The sequence below is a fragment of the Acipenser ruthenus genome, unplaced genomic scaffold, assembly GCF_902713425.1.
Source record: "Acipenser ruthenus unplaced genomic scaffold, fAciRut3.2 maternal haplotype, whole genome shotgun sequence".
Lineage (NCBI taxonomy): Eukaryota > Metazoa > Chordata > Actinopteri > Acipenseriformes > Acipenseridae > Acipenser > Acipenser ruthenus.
Genome location: NW_026708728.1, coordinates 264,969 through 274,384, shown reverse-complemented (window position 1 = coordinate 274,384; position 9,416 = coordinate 264,969). Strand labels below are relative to the sequence as shown.

Sequence of the window (9,416 nt, the reverse complement as noted above, 5' to 3'; positions counted from 1 at the left end):
GTCTAGCGCTGTATATTATAAAGACATTTCAGAGGGCTGGATCGCATCAATATCAGGGTCTAGTGCTGTGTATTATAAAGACATTTCAGAGGGCTGGATCGCATCAATATCAGGGTCTAGTGCTGTATATTATAAAGACATTTCAGAGGGCTGGATCGCATCAATATCAGGGTCTAGTGCTGTGTATTATAAAGACATTTCAGAGGGCTGGATCGCATCAATATCAGGGTCTAGCGCTGTATATTATAAAGACATTTCAGAGGGCTGGATCGCATCAATATCAGGGTCTAGTGCTGTGTATTATAAAGACATTTCAGAGGGCTGGATCGCATCAATATCAGGGTCTAGCGCTGTATATTATAAAGACATTTCAGAGGGCTGGATCGCATCAATATCAGGGTCTAGTGCTGTATATTATAAAGACATTTCAGAGGGCTGGATCGCATCAATATCAGGGTCTAGCGCTGTATATAATAAAGACATTTCAGAGGGCTGGATCACATCAATATCAGGGTCTAGCGCTGTGTATTATAAAGACATTTCAGAGGGCTGGATCGCATCAATATCAGGGTCTAGTGCTATATATTATAAAGACATTTCAGAGGGCTGGATCGCATCAATATCAGGGTCTAGTGCTGTATATTATAAAGATATTTCAGAGGGCTGGATCGCATCAATATCAGGGTCTAGTGCTGTATATTAAAGACATTTCAGAGGGCTGGATCGCATCAATATCAGGGTCTAGTGCTGTATATTATAAAGACATTTCAGAGGGCTGGATCCCATCAATATCAGGGTCTAGTGCTGTATATTATAAAGACATTTCAGAGGGCTGGATCTCATCATTATCAGGGTCTAGTGCTGTATATTATAAAGACATTTCAGAGGGCTGGATCGCATCAATATCAGGGTCTAGCGCTGTATATTATAAAGACATTTCAGAGGGCTGGATCGCATCAATATCAGGGTCTAGTGCTGTGTATTATAAAGACATTTCAGAGGGCTGGATCGCATCAATATCAGGGTCTAGTGCTGTATATTATAAAGACATTTCAGAGGGCTGGATCGCGTTCACATCAATATCGCCATTTAGCATTTTCTGTTTTTATTTTTCTAGCACAAAAGTGTACAGCGTGTAAACAGTTAAACATCAAGTTTAGAGAGAGTGGGCGTGGTGTCGCTGTGACGAGAGAGGCATTCGAAGATATGACGGCGTTAGTGATGAGGAGCGAGCTCGAGGCAGACGCTTCCATTCGGACGGCATCTTGACGTTCACGTTCCATAGCGACGTCCCCACCCGAGACTGTTTTATTAAGATTGAGATATATATAAAAAATATATATATATATATTTAAAAATAAAACAAAATATGTTTTAATTCGCTGGACGTTCAACAACACTGATACATTTTTTTTGTTTGTTTGTTTTTAAACAATATATATAATTTTTTTTTTAAAAAGAGTTAAAAACGGTTTAAAATGTTTCTATCAGGACAGATGGGAGTCTTTGGGATTTTGGTCCTGTGTTGTTGCAATTTTGGACAAGCTGGTGAGTTTAACACTTTTAATTGTATTTTTTTAAAAAAATTTAGTGCGTGTTTTGTTGTAGAAAACTTTTGTACAGCTGTAGCGTCCCCGCATTAGTGTGCGTGTTTTTACATTAAGAAATAATTTTCGGTTTGAACACAGCAAAACGCCATCTCAACTAATATATATATATATATTAATTTAAATGTGCTTTATTTTGCTCTTATCTGCCCCCTATTTTACTGCATTTAATCCTGTACTTCAGAATACTGTAATCTGCCAAGTGTTTAACCTGTAGTATTTTGTATTTAATCACATCCTGATGTAACTATCACTATTTAATCATATCCTGATGTAACTATCACTATTATCTGCTGTATTATTGAATTGTGGTTTGTCACACTTGAACAAAAGTTATTGTATTTCTTGCTCTTATTGTATTACTTGTATTGTAACACTTGAAATGTATTTGCTTGCGATTGTAAGTCGCCCTGGATAAGGGAGTCTGCTAAGAAATAAATAATAATAATAATAATAATAATAATAATAATAATTATATATATATATATATATATATATATATATATATATATATATATATATATATATATATATATATAAAGACGTAGTTAAGACATAGTTTAACATTTCACAAACCTGTAGGAACATGACTTTGAATCTATATCATTTTTACCCGCTGTTAATTTATCTGTATTGTATCAAAGACACGCATGTCTCTCAAAAATAAAAACGATAAACAGGGTTTCAAGTCACAATTCTCAGTGTCCTTTTTGATTATATATATATATATATATATATATATATATATATATATATATATATATATATATATATATATATACACTTGAGCCCCCGTCTCTCAAATGGATGTTATTATTAAGATAAATACCGTGTGGAAAACAGTCGCGCAGTTCCTTGCGTGGCTTCAAGGGTTAAACAGTTCAGAGTCAGATCAGAGTGGGGGGTTTTTAAAAAGGGTCTTATCTATCAGATTTTAAGCTTCATCATTAGGATGTGAAAACCAGCAAATACCTCTCCATGTTGTCGCTGTATATAGAGATTATGAGAAGCACGAAGATCTAATCGACAGAAGTCGCTATAGCTTTGAAAAGGCAACGCGGCGCTTTTGAAATGAGAATGCGAGGTACCTTTTTCAAGAAGCGTTTTCTTCTGTTTTAACTTGTTTTTTTTTGGTATTGTTTAATTGAATTTGAAATAAGTTCCTTTGTTTTAACACTACACGACTCAGATTAATACCGCACACGTGTGATAACAGGTCAATAAATTAACAAATAACACGTGTCATTTATATATCAATTTAAATAAATTTAAATAAATAAAAAAAACAGCATATATGTATGTTTTTATTGGCTGTATAATATATAGCCTATATTATATATACCTTTATGAAAGTATAGGCTGAAACTATCTATCTATTTATCTGTTGATAGATATAGCCTATAGTTCCATGAAGATAAAGAAATGCTTTTTGTGTTTGTAAGAATCATCATCATCATATGAGAATTGAATTCTACACGCGGTCTTCTACGAAAATATTAATTAATTAATTAATTAATTTCTTAGCAGAGGCCCTTATCCAGGGCGACTTACAATTGTTACAAGATATCACAATACAAAGTATCACATTTCTGCAAAACCCACAGGTAATGAACCATCCTGGATTTACTCTTATGTACAAATCTAAAAGTTTTCACATTATTGGCATAGCTATCTTATTATTATTATTATTATTATTATTATTATTATTATTATTATTATTATTATTATTATTTATTTCTTAGCAGGGGCCCTTATCCAGGGCGACTTAGGTTACAAAATATCACAAGTTTAGATAATTCGCTTCTTTTTTTTTAAATTTCCTAGCATCTCGTCCATTAACATGTCCATTAACTTTCAATAGATGACCAGGAAATAATTATCATAATAAAAAAGTACCGGCACGAGCCTTTTCACCTGGACAGAGATCCTTGAGCCACCTGCTAAGCAAGTTTTAAACCACAAAACTGGTTCCTGTCTTTTCGTTTTTTGTAACACCTGACCAGGGTGAGCGATATTATTATTATTATTATTATTATTATTATTATTATTATTATTATTATTTATTTCTTAGCAGACGCCCTTATCCAGGGCGACTTACAATCGTAAGCAAATACATTTCAAGTGTTACAATACAAGTAATACAATAAGAGCAAGAAATACAATAACTTTTGTTCAAGCAAAGTACAAGTGTGACAAACCACAATTCAATAATACAGCAGATAATAGTGATAGTTACATCAGGATATGATTAAATAGTGATAGTTACATCAGGATATGATTAAATACAAAATACTACAGGTTAAACACTTGGCAGATTACAGTATTCTGAAGTACAGGATTAAATGCAGTAAAATAGAGGGCAGATAAGAGCAAAATAAAGCACATTTACATGAAGGGTGATAGTGTCCCAGGATACAAACAGAGGAGTTCTACAGGTGCTGTTTGAAGAGGTGAGTCTTAAGGAGGCGCCGGAATGTGGTTGGGGAGTAAAGCCCACCCTTATTGCTTACTGGATTAACTGCTCTGTCAGGGCTCGACCAGGAATAAAAATATAGCTTGTCAAATTATTTATTTCGCTTATTTTTTTTTTATCTGTGTTTGTAAGTCGCTCACCTGTATTCAGAGAACAACAGCGAACCGGACGTGCGTAGACTTCAACGGCCACCTCTCGTGGGTACCGTTTTTTTCTTACGTTCTTTAATTAATTAATTAATCAATTAATTTATTAATGTATTAATTTATTAATTTATTAATTTATTAATTTATTTTACATTTCTGCCACGTCATAAGAGGCCTGGCACGTCAGATTTAGATGGGAGTTCATTTTCACGGGCAGTCCCCGGACAAACACACACACAAAATAAGTACAGATATAGTCACATTTACAGAAGGGAATGTGATCGGGCATCGGATAACTGGAAGATAAAATGAGAGAGAGAGAGAGAGAGAGAGAGAGAGAGAGAGAGAGAGAGAGAGAGAGAGAGAGAGAGAGAGAGAGAGAGAGATAGAAATAGAAAAGCAAACGGAGAATTATAAACATTTTAAATACACAACTAACTAATTAATCAAATAACACAACACAGAAACAGACCCCAGGACTTGCAACGATGCCGTTACTGCTTCAGTTGAGAATTGAAACACAACAAAACGCTGGTGTCATGCTCCTTCGGTATGGCGTACCCTATAGAATCAATCAATCACTCAATCTTTAATTTATATAGCGCCTTTCATAGCGGACCACCATCACAAAACGCTTTACAAGATGCAACAACACCAAGAAAATCCATCATACTTTAAATACAGAGAAATGCACCATGCATGATATTAAAAAAACAATGCATAATACATTAGACAGTGGGAAACGCGTAATGCATGAAACAGAAACGGCAACACAGCCTCTAAAAGCGGATTTGAAGAGCATGGAAAGCGAGAGAGAACAGGCGGGACTCGAGAGCTGATTCAAAGCGAGCGACGTGCGGGAGCGTCACGCATCGAAGCCGGGACAGAGTTCCAAAGAGCCACGCGTGAAAATTGAGTATTATTCACCTGTAGCTGTCGTGTTTGTTGTGGCTGCCTCTTTATAACCTCGACAGTCGCTTCTAGCGCTATTTTTTTGGTTCTTGTGGTGGGCCACTTTGCTATAATTGTCACGGCAGAATTGTATATGCATCGTTACTGTACTGTACTATAATTTAGTGTAAAGTTGACTCGTTGAGCTTTTAAGAAAGCAGCCGTTTTTATATGCAAGCTGAAAATAGAATTTTAGCTCTTTTTTTTTTAAAACCGCAAACACTCAACGCTTTTCTGTGTTACTGTATAACACGTTTATGAAGTCAGGCGGGTTATTTATACACAAGGCTCGAACCGAGCGCTTAAAAAAAAAACACCTTGGTATTTTCTGTATCTGTGTTCAAATTCTATTTCTGCTGCTTTTGGTTTTTTGGTCCTGAAACCTGTTTCGTTTCACATGAATAACGCGTCCTCTCTCTTCACCGGCAAGCCCATGCAAAATCCAGTTTTAATCTATAGTCTTTCTCACTGTTAAACTTGTAAATGACTATCGATTTTAGTTTTCCCTTAATAAAATAAATACAACATTATCTGATTTAAAAAGTGTTTTTTTAATATGCTTTACCAGACTTCTGTGCTTTACAATGCTTCCCTATGCTTTACCACACCTCTCTGTGCTTTACAATGCTTCCCTGTGCTTTACCAGACCTCTCTGTGCTTTACAATGCTTCCCTATGCTTTACCACACCTCTCTGTGTTTTACAATGCTTCCCTATGCTTTACCAGACCTCTCTGTGCTTTACAATGCTTCCCTATGCTTTACCACACCTCTCTGTGCTTTACAATGCTTCCCTATGCTTTACCACACCTCTGTGCTTTACAATGCTTCCCTATGCTTTACCAGACCTCTCTGTGCTTTACAATGCTTCCCTATGCTTTACCAGACCTCTCTGTGCTTTACAATGCTTCCCTATGCTTTACCACACCTCTCTGTGCTTTACCATGCTTTATGCTTTATTACACTTTGCTGTGCTTTTACTATGGGAGACTTCTCTAAGAGCACACAGAGGGTGGTGAGGGGGATGGAAGGGGCTGCCCAGGGTCACCTAGTCATGCTGTCGAGGCAGAATCACTGGGATCCTTGAAGACCCGTCTTGACAGAGTTCTGAGATCGGTCAGCCGCTTGACAGAGTGTTGAATTGGGTTCCGTTGTGAAGTCGTTCTCTCTCTGCCCCTCCACAGCGGCTCTGCAGTCTCCTGAGATCTGCTACGTCCTAGACGGGGTTCTGTTTGTATACGGGATCGTCCTCACTGTGCTGTACTGCAGACTGAAGGTAACGGGGTCTGCTCACTGCGTGCGTCTGTGTGTGTCTGTGTGTGTGTGTGTGTGTGTCTCTGTGATCATGTGTGTCTCTGTGTGTGTGTTTCTCTGCGTTTGTGTGTGTGTATCTCTGTGCTTATGTGTGTGTGTGTGTGTGTTTTTGTCTGTGTGTGTGTGTGTGTGTCTCTGTGTTCATGTGTGTCTCTGTGTGTGTGTTTCTCTGCGTTTGTGTGTGTGTATCTCTGTGCTTATGTGTGTCTCTGTGTGTGTCTGTGTGTGTGTGTGTGTGTGTGTGTCTCTGTGTTCATGTGTGTCTCTGTTTAGGTGTGTGTGTGTCTCTGTTTGGGTCTCTGTGTTCGTGGGTCTCTGTGTTCGTGTGTCTCTGTTCATGTGTGTCTCTGTTTGTGTGTGTGTCTCTGTGTTTGTGTGTGTGTGTCTGTATTCGTGTGTGTCTGTGTGGTGTGTCTCTGTGTTTGTGTTTGTATGTGCTTGTGTGTGTGTGTCTCTCTCTCTGTGCTTGTGCGTGCGTGTGTGTGTGTATCTGTGTGTCTCTGTTTGTGTGTGTGGTCAAAAGTTTGGCAAGACCGGTTTTGTAAGACCAGGGCTGGGGATGGCATTGCCCGCGTCTCCTCACTCAGACCCCTGACTTCCTGAATACCCGGATATCTCTGAACAAATAACAGTCTCCTCTTTAGAAATAAGTGAAATATTTGAATCTCACAAGTAGAAAGATCCCCCGACATGTTCTCCTTAGGAAAGCAGTACAGCTGAGGATGGGGAGTGGGTTGCAGGATAACTTCAGACTGTTTGCTCGCTAAATATCCTGGTATCTCTGAATAGGTAACCGTCTCCTCTTTAGAATTATGCTCAGGATTTTAATGAAACGTCTCTCCCACTTTCCAGATGATGTCCGACAAACCTCCTGTGCAAAAGGGATCAGAGGTAAGAATCTATTAAGAGTTTCTAAGTTTGCAAAGTAGTTACTTAGTAAATACAGGTGTGCTCACACATTATTACCATGTTATTATGCAGTGTTACAATGCACTTAACCTGGAAATCATTTTTGCATGATATATGTTTCATTTTAAACAGCTTCTAAAAAGTCTCCTGCGTTTGACCGCGTGTGGCTCCCTGTTCTTTTTCTGTGACTGTTTGAAATTGTATTTTTATTTATTTATTTATTTATTTAAAATATAAATCCTTAGTTGCAGCAGTATTAAAATGCTGTCTGGTTTTCTGCTTGTGATAAAAAAAAAAACAGAAAAAAAAACAGGTAGTCTGATTTCTGGGAAGCTAAGAAGCGGTTTCTTTTCTGTTTTTTGAGTTGCGTCTCAGAGAAAAAGAGGAAGGAAAGCCAAAAATAACTCTGTCACTGTGAGAGAGGAAGAGAGGAAAAAGAGGGGGCAATAAGGGAGAGAAAAGAGAGGGCTGGATCGCATCAATATCAGGGTCTAGTGCTGTGTATTATAAAGACATTTCAGAGGGCTGGATCACATCAATATCAGGGTCTAGTGCTGTATATTATAAAGACATTTCAGAGGGCTGGATCGCATCAATATCAGGGTCTAGCGCTGTATATTATAAAGACATTTCAGAGGGCTGGATCGCATCGATATCAGGGTCTAGTGCTGTATATTATAAAGACATTTCAGAGGGCTGGATCGCATCAATATCAGGGTCTAGCGCTGTATATTATAAAGACATTTCAGAGGGCTGGATCGCATCGATATCAGGGTCTAGCGCTGTATATTATAAAGACATTTCAGAGGGCTGGATCGCATCGATATCAGGGTCTAGTGCTGTATATTATAAAGACATTTCAGAGGGCTGGATCGCATCGATATCAGGGTCTAGTGCTGTATATTATAAAGACATTTCAGAGGGCTGGATCGCATCGATATCAGGGTCTAGTGCTGTATATTATAAAGACATTTCAGAGGGCTGGATCGCATCAATATCAGGGTCTAGCGCTGTATATTATAAAGACATTTCAGAGGGCTGGATCGCATCGATATCAGGGTCTAGTGCTATATATTATAAAGACATTTCAGAGTGCTGGATCGCATCAATATCAGGGTCTAGTGCTGTATATTATAAAGACATTTCAGAGGGCTGGATCGCATCGATATCAGGGTCTAGTGCTGTATATTATAAAGACATTTCAGAGGGCTGGATCGCATCAATATCAGGGTCTAGCGCTGTATATTATAAAGACATTTCAGAGGGCTGGATCGCATCGATATCAGGGTCTAGTGCTATATATTATAAAGACATTTCAGAGTGCTGGATCGCATCAATATCAGGGTCTAGTGCTGTATATTATAAAGACATTTCAGAGGGCTGGATCGCATCAATATCAGGGTCTAGCGCTGTATATTATAAAGACATTTCAGAGGGCTGGATCGCATCGATATCAGGGTCTAGTGCTGTATATTATAAAGACATTTCAGAGGGCTGGATCGCATCAATATCAGGGTCTAGCGCTGTATATTATAAAGACATTTCAGAGTGCTGGATCGCATCAATATCAGGGTCTAGTGCTGTATATTATAAAGACATTTCAGAGGGCTGGATCGCATCAATATCAGGGTCTAGCGCTGTATATTATAAAGATATTTCAGAGGGCTGGATCACATCAATATTAGGGTCTAGTGCTGTATATTATAAAGATATTTCAGAGTGCCGGATCGCATCAATATCAGGGTCTAGTGCTATTTATTATAAAGACATTTCAGAGGGCTGGATCGCATCAATATCAGGGTCTAGCGCTGTATATTATAAAGACATTTCAGAGGGCTGGATCGCATCAATATCAGGGTCTAGCGCTGTATATTATAAAGACATTTCAGAGGGCTGGATCGCATCGATATCAGGGTCTAGCGCTGTATATTATAAAGACATTTCAGAGGGCTGGATCGCATCGATATCAGGGTCTAGTGCTATATATTATAAAAACATTTCAGAGGGCTGGATCGCAT

At 38.2% G+C, this 9,416-nt stretch overlaps 1 protein-coding gene across 1 annotated transcript in view; it reads left to right on the top strand.

Moving 5' to 3' along the window:
* The first annotated feature begins 1,219 nt into the window (after positions 1-1,219).
* LOC117410202 (high affinity immunoglobulin epsilon receptor subunit gamma) overlaps positions 1,220-9,416 on the top strand; it is a 12,544-nt gene continuing 4,347 nt past the window's right edge. Inside the window, exons 1-3 of the mRNA XM_059021673.1 lie at positions 1,220-1,548; positions 6,360-6,451; positions 7,342-7,380. Of these exons, the coding sequence (XP_058877656.1) occupies positions 1,479-1,548; positions 6,360-6,451; positions 7,342-7,380 (201 nt within the window). The 5' untranslated portion in view covers positions 1,220-1,478. The remainder of the gene's footprint in view (positions 1,549-6,359; positions 6,452-7,341; positions 7,381-9,416) is intronic.